The sequence below is a fragment of the Oryzias latipes genome, chromosome 19 (genome assembly GCF_053564925.1).
Source record: "Oryzias latipes strain Hd-rR chromosome 19, Olatipes_Hd-rR_3.1".
NCBI lineage: Eukaryota > Metazoa > Chordata > Actinopteri > Beloniformes > Adrianichthyidae > Oryzias > Oryzias latipes.
Genome location: NC_136255.1, coordinates 11,940,476 through 11,954,521, shown reverse-complemented (window position 1 = coordinate 11,954,521; position 14,046 = coordinate 11,940,476). Strand labels below are relative to the sequence as shown.

The 14,046-nt window shown below is 37.0% G+C and overlaps 1 protein-coding gene across 1 annotated transcript; it reads right to left on the bottom strand.

The window, feature by feature from the left end:
* Positions 1-676: 676 nt before the first annotated feature.
* Positions 677-9,527, bottom strand: si:ch1073-13h15.3 (inactive all-trans-retinol 13,14-reductase). Its single transcript, XM_004080596.5, has 11 exons — positions 9,305-9,527; positions 5,834-6,016; positions 4,096-4,337; positions 3,821-4,016; positions 3,510-3,707; positions 3,315-3,434; positions 2,870-3,008; positions 2,412-2,521; positions 2,124-2,290; positions 1,859-2,018; positions 677-1,711 (listed from the first exon to the last, which is right to left on the bottom strand). The coding sequence occupies exons 1-11, from the start codon at positions 9,459-9,461 to the stop codon at positions 1,542-1,544; spliced, it is 1,842 nt and encodes a 613-aa protein (XP_004080644.1). The 5' UTR covers positions 9,462-9,527; the 3' UTR covers positions 677-1,541.
* Positions 9,528-14,046: the final 4,519 nt, after the last annotated feature.

The window sequence follows — 14,046 nt, the reverse complement described above, 5'->3', positions numbered from 1 at the left end:
CAGCCAATCTGCCCAGCGTTTACTGAGGAAATGTTCACTTAGTGCAGGAAATCTGAGGTTTCACCCTGAACGTTTGATTCCTGCAGAAAAGCAAACAACAGCAGGGTTACAAGTCAGGTCAGAACAACATAGGTGGGAACTAAACCCAGAGGACTGTCGAGGCCTCAGCTCACCTGTGAGGGATGTTCACGCCATCAGGAAAAACGTTTGAATCCTGTTGAAATTGTGTTTATTTTCACTTTATATTTGAGTTGTTTGTCTTTAATTGTTGTTTTTATCATGAGAACAACTGTAAAAAATAAAGTTTTGCCAGATAAAAAAAATATTGACACCAGTAGATTTCTGAGGTTCTTGTCATGCCTTCAAACTAAAAGAACAAAAGCTATTAAAAAATGATTCGTTTTTATAGAATAGATTTGTATATAAGAACCTTAAATATATATTATATTAAGTTTATAGTTTAATTTTTAAACAGTGAGGCCACCACAGAACATGTGGTCAATTTGGCAAATTTATGATTTGTTTGTGATGTTTTTTAATTTATGTTGTGGTACAGTTTGTTATGTTGTGTGCCATTGCAGTCAGCTGTATGCTGATGTGCTTCTTTGTGCATAAGTGACAGTTTATGATAGAGAAAACAATCAGCTTTCTTTAAAATAAATACAAGAAACTGCACTTTGGAAGAAAAACGTTTTTTTTATTAGGAGTAACACAAGAAAGAACAACAAAACATTCTCCTCCCATGTTTTTGTCTAACAGGACTCACTCCGAGCACCTTTTGATCTATTTTAAAAGAGTCCCAAGTGGTCTTTTAATTAAGATTTTGTTGTTTTTTTGGCAACCTGTGTAGTTTTCTAGGACATAGTTTCTGCAGAAATTCTGAAATTTGCCTCGTAGTTGTGGATGGGACTATTGTTGCAACCCAGCCCCCCAGCCCCTCCTCGTTGCTGAGAGCTTTCTGTTTACACACTATTGAACCAGATGCCAGCATGGACAAGGAAAACAATGATATAAAAGGATCTCTTTGTTTACAATTGGATGCTTCAGAATGGGACGGAGCAGGAAGCTTATGGCCCGCCCAGCGTTTTCTTACATCACAAGTATGATCTTTTTCAAACAACATTTTTTCGTCTGCTCTTGATTCACCACAATTTCAATAAAGAAATGCTCAGAAATGCAATATTGAGCTTAATCTTCTTTTTAAATGCCCTTAATCATGAGGAAAATGCCACAATGAAGTATTGCGTGATGTATTTTCAGTTCCACCAGTTTGAACCCAAAAACTAAAAAATACTCCCCTGACCTTTTAAAAAAGGTCCCACTTCAACCAATCCCACACAAGCACCCATAGAGGTTCAGTTTGATACTCCAATGTAAAAAATTGATGCTAAAATACAGACTGCACAACATTTACTGTATCATTAGCTTGCCACCCAAGACATACAATATTTCCTATATTTTTCTCTTAGATTCAGTCAGGAAAAGTCCTGCATCATGTTTGTAAGGCTTCTACTCTGTCCTGCAGGGAAGCAATGGAGCTCTTACTGCAGCTTCTTCTTGGCCTGGTGGGCCAGCTCTCTGGCTTTTCTCCTCTTCAACTTCTTCTTCAAGAGAAGCAAATCGATATAGACGATTTGATCCAACACTGTGGAGGCGCAGAGGAGTCCTCCATGCAGAGCACCAGCTATTCCACAGCTGAACACATCTTGGCCTGAAAGAGACGTGCAACAATGCAAAATACAAATATTTTTAGTTCAGCTTTGCTTGTTTCCTAAAGCTATTTTTCAAACTTGTAACAACCTAATATAAGGTTGTTACAAGGTTGTATATAAGAAAGTTTTTAAATTCCGTTTTATACCTGAGATGTAGAGGTTTTTGACAGGGGTGTTGCACCTGTTCTTAACAACTGCCTTGGCGTAAAAACGTTCCAGATTGTGCTCTGCAGAGTACATGGCACCCCGCTGAGATCCCAAGTAGTGCATGTTTGTGAGTGGAGTGGCTACATCCTGGAACACCAACTGGAAAAATTATGTGAAAAACAAAAAAACAGTCAAATCAGAATTGCAAATAGGTGCTGTTTTAGTTAAACATGTGCAGGTCTGAAGGAAAATGACAGATCCCACCTTATCTTTGATTTGGGGGAATAAAGTGCAGGCCCAGTCAAAGAGGTTCTTAGCAAATCTCATTTTGTAGTTATTGTATTCATCCCCCCTTTTGCGCACAGTTGTGTCCTTCCACTCTTCGAACCATTCATACTTAACCATGGTGAGTATGGTCATGCAGGATTTTCCTATAGGAGGACAGAATCATCACAGTCTGAAACATCAAACTAAGTTTTTGACATCTTGCATGTGTTTATGGTGCTTTAATCCCAGCCTCTATTTTCGCTGTGGAAAATAAGTCATGTGTACCTGGATGCCGTATTTTGGCCTCTGGATCTTTGGCTGAAGGCACTGTGATAAACATCATGGGGATGTTGTCAGGGGCCTCCTCTTTGCTTAAAGCAAAGAATTCATCCATCCTTATAGAAAAAGCAATTAAAATTAAAGTTGTCAGTGGCGTCGCATGTGCTGGATTCTCCTACTGTAATATCTTTTTTTGGAGGGGTCGTTCATTATGTTAAAAATTTTGAACAGGCGATTTTGGTAAGTTTTTGAGAAAGAAGAATTGCAAAAATGGTATGGTCTATGATTGCTAAGGGCCGTGATTAAAATGAATTTCCACTCAAAAGCCCAATAATGCTCAAATTAAACTTTCTGCCTGTTTGATTGAAAGTTCCCCTGCAGCAAGTTCAAGCTTGTTGTTATGCAACAGCACCCCCTTGAGGCCGCTCTCTTCCTTTTCTGTAGGGTTTTTCCTCAATACTCACGACTTGTCCATGTCATTGTCCTTGTACAGCCAGAAGTTAGTGGACACCAGGCCCAGCTCCTCCTCAGTTCCATCAAAGCCAGAGAAGACCAAAAGTGAACCTCTGCCGTGTTTCATCATGTTCAGTCTGTCCTGGATCTCTAAAAGAAGATTAGAAATCAGGGGTGTAACGATAAATCAATTTAAAATTGATCTTGGAAAATACCATTTGGATTGAGACACAGTAAGTTTATACTATAACGTAAAAATGACCAAGTGCATCACATCCGACAACACGCTTCATAGCAGCAAAAAAAGATCAATGTTAAAAATTAACTAATATCGACTAGGAATCGTAAATTATGATATGGATGGAATTGTGGGTAAAATTAATCATTATGCCCCAATAAAAAATTTTGTTAAAATCTTTTTGAAAAACCTGCATTCAAATCCATCAGGTTGCTCACCTTGTTTGACTTGAATCTCTGGTGGGAGCAGTTTCTCAAAGGTGGAGAAGATGCCGCAGTTTGAAACCACCACAGGAGCGTGAACCTCCACCTCCTCGAGGCCTCTTCTCACCTTCACTCCTGCCGCACAGCACCAACAGAACGTTTTACCTTCAAAACATCTCTAAATTTCAATGGAATTGAGCAGTTTCCCACCATAAGCTGCCCCCTTGTCATCGACCAGGATCTGAGAAACAGGAGCTCTGACTAAACAGTTCCCTCCATGTTTTTGAATGGTGCGGATGATATGGAACGCAATCTCACTGGCGCCGCCCTTGGGGTAGTAGGCGCCACGTTTGTAGTGGTGAAACAGGAGGGCATTGATCAGAATGCTGGAGTCACTTGGGGGAACACCTGCATGTTCAGAAAAAAACTTTCAGTTTACTGATAAGAATTTAAATGTCCTCAAACAAGTCTGAGTGTTGAAAACCCTTTAAATCTGCACATAGCAATGGTTGAGGGCCTACCATAAAAAAAGTAGGAAAAGATGACTTGAAGATCTTTATTTGTGGTTAAATTGTTCACAAAATCTGTTGCACATGTGCCTGAGAGACGGAAAACAGGAGAAACAAGGTTTGCAATTCCAGATTTCAGCAGGAACAGAGACAGCCACTGAGGAATCAGCTTCAGAGTGGCCAAATAGTGGGTTTTCTTAGCGGAGAGCTGTTGAAACATGGAGGACATTTAGAGACAGTTATAGAACAGGAATTTTGAAAAAAGAAATATAGGAAACTATTGCTACCTTCATGATTTTAAAGAACGTCTCTATGGCTTCGGTCTCATCAGGGAACTGTTTCATCAGATGGGTTTTCATTTCCGTTTTACCAGAAACTATTGTGTACTCTCGTTTATCTTTGCCCTGGCCGATCACAACGGTGTCAAAATGTGGATTAAGTTCCTGAAACTCCAGTTGTCCTTCAGTGATCTGGTCAAAGGCGATTCGCAGGAGACTGTTCTCGTGGACCTGACCTATGTAGTGAAGGCCTGGACAGAAGAGAACAGTAAATAAAAGGTCACTGTTGTGGTTACATACAGAAAATAAAAGTTGATTTAAAATAAAATAAAATATGTTCCCAAAATGCCAACTCGGAAAAGTTTTATAGTAAGATACACTCAAGGTTGTTTAGTAGGGATTCAGCAATTCACTTTCCAAGTTTCAGCTTCAAACCTCGATTTTAGGGTTTTGTTTCGGTTGGATTTTTTATTTTTTATTACAAAACAACAAAAAATGAAAAATTCAGAAAAATCTTTAAAATTTGCTATTAAACAAGTAACAATGAAATGGGTTGGGATACAGTTGGGTTTTAAACCAGAATTTTTGTTCACTGTGCCTTGAAAAAACAGGGTTGTGTCAGGAAGGGCATCCGGCAAGAAAACTCTCTGACAAACCACCTGTGCCAATCAGTGAAAGCTGATTCGGAGTGGCGACTCCTAACAGCAAAGACCGAAAGATGAACAACAATTGAGGAACAAACTGGTTGCCTGAAAGCTAAGCATTACTTACATTTTTTTTTTTACCAATGCTTGTATTAGGTACCAAAAATCTTATTACTATTTTATGGATTAGCATTACTTTTGTAAAAGTTTTGATTTTGCGCTGGATTACTTCAAAAACTAACTGTAAAATAACAAAGTTTTTTTTTTTAGACTTTCCAAACTTGTTGAAACCTTTAAATTAGGACCAATCAGTATCGTCTTAGATTATACACACATTCTCCTGAAAATGTACTGATTACTGCATTATTTCCTGTTTGTCAGTGAATATTTTTGGTGCCTTTAAGTAAATCTGTATCAACTTTAATAGTGATTACTGAACTACTTCATTTGTCACTCTTTCTGTGTTCCCTGTGGCAAAAGTCTTTGTTTTCTTTTCTTTAGAACATGTTTTACATTTTATTTTAAAAAGGGGTATCATAAAAAAAAAAATTCAGATTATGAAGAAGAAGAGATGGTTAAGTATTAATTTTAGCTGCATTCAGAAATCTCACAACTTCAATTAATACCACTAAACGAACCTTTGCGAAAATGCAAACTAAATTACCCTTTTTGTCAGCTGGAATTAACATTCAGGTAAACTGAATTCAAATGAAACAAACTGAATAAAATACTACAGATAGTTAAAAAACTTAATAGAAAAATATATATTTTTGGTGTGTCAACACCTGGGATTTCATAAAATACTTCAGCTGTTTTAATCTTCTCTTACAATAGGATATTTATGACAACCTTCTCCTATTTTATTTTTATTGTTTTAAATTTGCACTTTTGATTAGACAAAACATTTCTCTCTCACTAATAAAATTAACTATTTTGTAATGCTGCACATTAATTTTCAATTCCTCTCAGTTCGAGACCATTTAAATACCAAATATCTGTGACAATTCCGGCAAAAAATTAGATTTTAATTAGAAAAAACACAATCTCAGGCCTATTCAAAGAAGAAAATGAATGCATCCGTCATGACACAATCGTAAACTCACCAACATCAAACTCAAAGCCTTTCTCTATGTAGGTGTGGCAGCAGCCTCCTGCCTGATCATGTTGTTCTAGAACCAGAACCTTCTTCCCAGCTTTGGCCAGCGTGGCTGCCGCTGTCAGCCCACCGATTCCACTGCCGATGACGATCACATCCAGGTTCTTGGGAACTTTGGAAGCACTGAAACCTGGAGAATAAAATACTGCTGTTGACATGATCACCTTATAGTATTTATGTTACAGAAATCAGTCTATTATAAAGGTTTTTATGCAGATATTATGATGGTAAAACGTTGAGTGACACAAAGTAATTGCATAGGTCCACTATTATACACAATATGTACAAATGATGGTTAAGAAATGCTGGCATGCTAATATTGCTGATGATGCAACATAAGATTTAGCTATGAAGTCAACCTGGAAAGTAAAACAAACCTTGAACAAGACATATTTGTTAAATGCTGGGCTGCATAGTGGTGTGGGGTTAGTTCTCCTGGTTGGTTTTACCTGGGTTTCCTCCCACAGTCTAAAAGTATGCTTCATAAGTTAGTTGGTGACTCTAATTGCCCCTAGGATTGAATGTGAGTGTGTGGCCCTGCAGTGGACTTGCAACCTGTTTATTATTACTTTAAACCAAATCTTATTTACAGTGAATATGTAACCGGAAGCATTCAAGTTTATTTCCTGTTGAAAATAAGGGGTGTGTAAAAGGTCACAATTATTTTGAGGGAACTAATTACTATTTCGAGGAAATAAATTACTATTTCGTGGAAACGAAATAGTAATTTGTTTAACCAATGACAGGTCACATAGGTTACATTTTACAAATGCAAAAAAAAGGCACAAACTAATTGCTTGATGAAATGAGCAAAAGTTGGCTTTTAATAGAAATAAATATCAGTACTTTGTTTGGGAACCTGAAGGTTTCACGCTGCTAAAATGTAAAACACATTTGTGGCATTACTTTTATTACCTTTAAGAAGTAATTGAATTTATTCTGCATCAAAAAGACACTTACATGAGTATTGGTATGTTTAGTATTCACTAAAAAAAATTAAGAGCTTTCCATTGAATTTGAGAATATTTTTGTAATCTTCAACATGTATATTTTTTAGCAAAATGTACAGAAATATGTTCCTTTCCAACCCCAGGAAAAAATAGCACCCATCCTGTTGGAAGCGAATGGGTATCCCTAATAAACAAGCAAACCTTATGTGTTTAAGTTCTCACAGTTATCCTAATTAACATGATACAGTATGTTATATAACTCAGTCTGAAGGTTGAAATGTGTTTTTTTTCTGTCATAAACACTGAACTAGATCTCTGGGCTGTTGGTCAGACCATCTTTCTGAATCTAATTTAGATAAAATGCTTGAATAAAAGTGTCACTGCACTTCTGCTCATTTGAGAACTAGTTTATGACACATAGGTGTAGAGTTTCCACCAATTTTGTACTTAACTTAAATGGATAAATAATCAATAGGTTGATTATTGACACATAGGTTGACACACAGGATGTGTGTCTCCACCTCTGCATGAGGTGGAGATGCTAATCCCCCATTTGATTTGCAAAATCCACACAAATAGAGGAGTGGGTGTGGTCTAGGAATAAAGAAGAGTATGGGTTTGGGAATTTGGAGTTGTAGCCATCTTGTTCTGGTATTTCATATTTCTTCATGCAGGCAGTAAATGGGTGTCACACAATGAAAGGTAGGTTGGAAATGAAGTTTAAATTTGTTTGGGAAAAGACCTTTTCTTGGACCAATGTGGTCCAAGAACCAGACAAAAAAGTTTTTCCTCTGCTTTATATTTTGTTGAAATTCAGTCATTTATGCAAAGACTTTCTCTGTGGATAACTATATTTACTAGCATTTTGTTAATATTTTCCACAGCAACTTTACCTGCAATATAGATTTTGAAGCTATTTTTCACACCGCCCTTGACAACACGTGTTCAAGCAGCCACTTCCACTGATGTCATTAGCTACAGACACACCAGGCATGTGTCTCATGTTCAAGAATGCGCAAAACTCAAGACAATGGTTTTCACACTTGACAAGCTGGAAGAGGCTTCTTTTTCTTTTTCTATTGTTAACTAGCACATGTCCGCCACCTGTAATGCTGGAAAAAGCTGCGACATGCTGAAGCAGTTCTGATCTCACGAAAACTGCACCAGATTTTTCCTTTCACAGCTATACTCCAATCCAGAAAAAGACCTGGTGTCATTTAACTTCGGCAGGGTACAGACTGCAATTTTTTATTTTATCTCCACTATCAAGAAACGATGTAAACACATGAATGCAAGAGTTTTTGAATGCATAAGGCCAAAACACAAGTTTATGCGTGTTTACATAGACTTGGAAGGGGCTGATTAAAATGCAAATTGCTAAGAGCAGTGTAACTAAACACGCGTACACATGCGTATCAGATTTCGGCTTTCAAAACTCTCATGTTCACACGTAGCTACACACGGTTTTACAACTGCTTTTGGGCTTTACGTACAAAATATTGAACGCAGGTTAAAAGCTAGATCAGGGACTGGGATTTGGTTGTGGCACATGGATGACATCCCTTTTAATTCACTGGAGTGCCAACAAGTTGAAAATTGATCATGAAGGAGAAATGAATAATTGTGGTTTGTGCCCGGCCAAAATTATATGACACCCAGTCTTACATATATCCAAATAGAGCTGTGAAAGAAAAAGCCAAGAGCGATTTGCATCGCTTTGACATTTCCCACCAAGCCTCTTCCAACTGTAGTTGGTGGACATGCGCTGGTAAACAGTAAAAAAGAAAAAGAAGAAGAATCCCCTCCCTACTTGAACACCATGGGCTCAACACACGCTCAAGAACCTGAGTTTAGCCCATTCTTGGGCATGTGTCACATGCCCAGTGTGTAGAAGCTTGAAAGTACATTTTTCTTCCCTTCATTGCTTTGACTTTTGTAGTCATTGCTGCTCTCACTCTTCAGCCTCATTCAGTAGGGATGTCAGTCTTCTTTTTCTTTGCAAGGCGGGTTTCTGAGGAAACTCTCAGCTGATTTTTCTCTTTTTCATTTCACTGTATTCGCCTGATCTTTGATAAAGCTCGATGTAGTAATGGTAAAGCAGGTCTTTTGATAATATCAGACAGCGTGCTTTAACAAATAAATATGTAAATGTTACTACACTTTTATAAACGGCAATAGAAAGCATTGTGTAGTGATGTGATTCTGCAAAGTTTTATACTTCCAATGGATTTATGTTAATATAAGTTTAAAGACATTTTTTTACTATTTTTTTTTTGCCTTAAATAGATATTTGTGCAAATGTGAATTTAAGAAGTTAAAGGTTTTAAAAGTTTAATAGTTCTCTTTTTAAATATTTCTTAAAAATTAGAACTACTGATTCAACATGACATTTATTCTTATGAATTGAGTTTCAAATACATTATAATTCCATTTTGTGCCGGGTTTTTTTTGTTTTTGTTTATTGTTACCTTGCTTGATGATCTTGTCTCGATTTTTCTGGTCAAACTCTCGAGGTCCAGGCGGTCTCACTGACTCTGAGGAGAAGGCGCTGGGCTTCCCAAACAGGTACCAGTATGTACCACCTGCCCACACAACCAGACCCAGTACGGCAATCAAGAGCCACATGTTTGAATGAAGGAAAGTCCGTCTCTTTCTGTGCAGCAAAGCACCTGGCTGCTGTTCTTTTATTGTTAGGGGCTAGGGTGTGGAGAGGAACTTGATACAAACAGCAGTAAAGATAAAGTGAGGAGAGACCCATTTTTCCTGTGATGAGAGAGTACAAACTGATAAAAGCTTATTGTAATGCAAATGGAAATGTCAAAAATATATAAACGAGTTATTTGGTATATTTGTTTAATTCAATAATTAATTTTAAAAAACTACACAAAAAAATTGTTGAAGAATGCAAGCTTTATTTCAAAGAATAAACTTTCCTGCATTGTGTAAGCCTAAAAACTCCAAGATAAAAAAAATGCCTACATTTGATAAATGGTATCTAGAATTGGTTTTATCTAATAAGGCAATTTAGATAAACTTTCAAAGTAAAAGTCTACATAGATTTCAAAAGTTTAGTTTCTACTTTATGGTTTTACAGCTGTCCAAATGAGAGAGAAGACTGAGTTCCAGCATTTCAGCTGAGATAGGGACCGGGCTTTGGTCACAGGGACTGAAGTAAATGAAGAACTGCAAACATCCACCATCTCACAGCACAGGTGTCTAACCTTTTAAAGCATGAAAGTTTAAGGTCACAAACACCCCGTCCAAGGCTGCAGCAATCATGTTTGTTGGTGTGTATCTTTCAGTTAAACGTCTGAATCAGCGAAATTTTGATAAAAGATGCCATGTAGATCCTCATAATGACATTGAAGGTATAGTTTTGCTATGACTGACCATGATATTAGGAACCAAGAACCTAACTTTGGTTCTTTCTTTTCACCCCAAGTTTTGAACATTTCAAGACCCACTCTAAGAAAATCGTGTTTTTGGGTCTTTTTACCATGTTCTTGTACCATTTTTTCTCATTTTTGGGGACATATATAGAGAAGCTCAAATTTACATTTCTGAGTATTCCTTTCGTTAAAACATTGTGAATCAAGAGCAGATACACAAAATGGCATTGGAAAGAGAGCGTATTTGTGACGTATAATCTACAATAGGCAGACCACAAGCTCGCTGGTCCATTCTGCTGCTTCCACTTGTGGAAGATTAGAGCCGTGTCGTCTTTGTTTTCCTCGTCCGAGATGGCATCTGGCTCAAACCTGTATGGCTGAATAGCTCCAACATTGCTCACCATTTTTGTTACACCGGTGATGTTAGTTAGGTTGGGATTGTTAGAGGCTGTAAGCTAGCAGGAGAGTACATAAAAAGAGGGATGATGGTAAGGGAGATGGGTTTACTCCACACCAACAGTCCTTCCCACAATTCAGAGGTGAATTTCTAATGAACCACTGCCGCTCTGCAGAAACTATCTCCAAGAAAATGACACAGGTGTTTTGATTTTGGCTTAAAAAAAGGGTGTAATCATGATTAAAAGACCCCTGGGAATGCTTTGAAAATAGACAAAAAGATGATCAGAGTAAGATTTTAAGTCAGCTGGAAGGGTGTCCATTTCCTCAGACCTAAAATACAAACATTTTGCTTGTAATACTTTAAAAACTAAACCTAGATGCCCTGACTTTGCAAAAGGAGTCACATTTGTAATGAAAGCCAAATCTGAACTCCAGTTTGCAAGAAAAGGAAACATTTTTACTCAATTCAGAATCCTGAGAATAACAAATTCTTTCAAATTGGATTTGATTTTCCCCCCCACATTTTAATGTCAAAAATCTGTAAAAAAAAAAAAAAAAAACCTGCCTCTCAGTTTTCTGTAAAGTCCCACCACATTTTGCGAAAACAGAATCTTAAAGGGCCTATATAATGCTTTTCATAAGCCTTTCAGAGTAAACTGCATATATATGAGAATACATTACCTTTGGCTCACAAATTTGTTCTTTTTCTACCCGAAAGTAAGACGACTTGATCACTGAGGCACCAGCTTTCCTTCCTTGTGGGTGCAGCCCATTTCATGATATCAACCTAGCGCCTGCCTCTGCAGCGTGTCTGTGTTTCACCAATGAAAACAAACAACATCCAAACTTTTGCAAAGATGGATGTGCATTTTGTGCATATAAAATAGAAGTGTTGATTTTGCATGATACAGGCCTTTTAAGAAAGTATGAAACCCTTGTTTGTATTTGTATTTATTTATTTAAGGGACAACGCATACAACAAATAGTGTAGAATACTGTAAAGGTAATGAGACACTGTAAATATGCAGGATTGTAGCCTAGGCTAATTTCCATCCTCTGTCCCGTTTCAATAAACAATGTCTTATTTTATGTCTTGCAAGTAAAATAATCTTAAGAAAAACTTTTAAAATGAAAAGTAATCACAGCTTAAGAAAACATTTCCAAGTGATTAAACATTTTTCTTAAAATAAGAATTGTTGGAAAGACCAGTTTTCGTACCCATTTGGCAGATTTCTTTTTTGCTTATCTTTAGAATTATTTTTCAGAGGGAGTATTATACATAAAGTGTCACTCTATGCGGATGATTTGTTGTTGTATATCTCTAATCCATCTATATCAATACCTAGACTACTCAACGTACTAGATCAATTAGGTCACATTTCTGGATATAAATTGAATTACACCAAAAGCTTGTTGTTTCCCATTAATAATATTGACAGTGATTTTTCCGCTTTCCCCTTCAAAGTAGAAAAAGATACATTTAAATACTTAGGAATAAACATCGCCCGCACAATGGGGGAACTACGAACTCGAAACTTTGAATCTTTGTTAGAACAGACATCACAAGACTTAAAAAAATGGTCCTCGTTACCAACCTCACTTGCAGGCAGGATAAATATTATTAAAATGTCCGTCTTACCAAAATTCTTATATACTTTTCAAATGATTCCTATTTTCATAACTAAATCCATCTTCAGAAACCTAGATCAAATGGTAGCAGCATTTATTTGAAATAAGTCAAATCCTAGAATGAAAAAGACCTATTTGGAGGTACCAAAGGACGCAGGAGGGCTAGGACTCCCAAATTTTATTCTCTATTACTGGGCAGCAAACATCACCAAATTATTGCATTGGAAGCATCTATATGAGACCAATGAAGGGGAAGTTTGGGCACAAATGGAACTGATGTCTAATCCAATACCACTGCTAACTTCTTCATCATCTCAAAATCGACCACAACAAAACATGAACCCGATTGTCAGAGCTTCTATCCAGATTTGGTTCCAGTTTAGGAAACATTTTGCACTTCAACAAGCCAGCGGATTTTTCCCCATTTCCTCTAATCCATTCTTCCTGCCCTCTGTCACAGATAATGCCTTTAAAAGCTGGCATGTCAAAGGTCTAAAATTCTTCTATCAACTTTTTTCGGACAATGGTTTCTGCGCATTTGATAGTCTAATCAGGGATTACAACATATCCGCCTCACACATGTTCAGATATTTACAAATACGTAGTTTTGCAAAGACCCTGTACTCTTCATTTCCCTATTTACCGCCTAAAAATGAAGTGGACACCCTTTTAGAATTAGATGCTTTCGGCAAGAAAAGAATTTCAAACATTTACAAACTTTTGCTGGATGTGAAACCTATTAAATGGATAAAAACCAAAACCAGATGGGAAAAAGATATTGGAGTCAATGTGTCGAAACAAGAGTGGAAATCCTGTCTGACTCGTATACAAAATACTTCACCGTCTCCATTATACAGGAGAGAGGCTAGCAAAGATTTTTCCAGGTGCCGATCCTGCCTGCCCGAGATGCAAACATGTACCAGCTACTGAAGGCCACATGATTTGGTCCTGCCCCAATCTACACAATTACTGGGGAAATATATTTCAGGTCCTGTCCCATATCTATGGAAAAGAACTGACACCTGACTTTCGGATTGGTATTTTTGGTATTATGACACCTCAACATAAAGCAAACAAATCTCAGGAAAATGCCATTGCATTTGCAACTCTACTCGCACGTAGATTGATTTTATTCCACTGGAAATCTGACAAAGCTCCGTCGGTTTCCCAATGGTTAAAAGAGTTACTTTCCTTCCTGCCTTTAGAGAAGCTCAGATACAGGGTAAAATCAACTCAACAAAAATTTTCGGTGACGTGGCACCCCCTTATTGAATATGTGAAAACATTTACTTTTGACGATTGAGGACTTGCATGTGGGAAATTGAGACTGTTATCAATCATCTCTCTTTTGTTTCTCTTAGTGTTCCTTCCTCTGTTTTTAGAGCCTAGGGCGGGTTGGGTGGGAGTTTTTTTTTTTTTTTTTTTTTTTTCTTTTTGTTTGTTCTTGCTTATTTCTTAGTTATATTCTACTTTCTACCTGTTACCTGTTTATGTATGACAAAAAAATTTGTTTTGTTTTTGTTTCCAGTCTATATCTATAAATATGAGCCCAACAATACTGTAACAGGATACTGTGAATGAAAAAGCTGACAAATAAAGTTTGAAAAAAAAGAATCATTTTTCAAATTTTAAGAATTTGTCACCTATTGTAAGGGGCCTTTTTTGCAGTATGTCCTTTTTTTGCCCTTTAGATTGATTGTAAATTTCAACTGTTTTTGATGTGACAATCCCAGTTTCTTGTTGTTTCGTGGACTCTGTTCTTGGACTTTGCTTTGAAGTTGCAGTATTTCCTT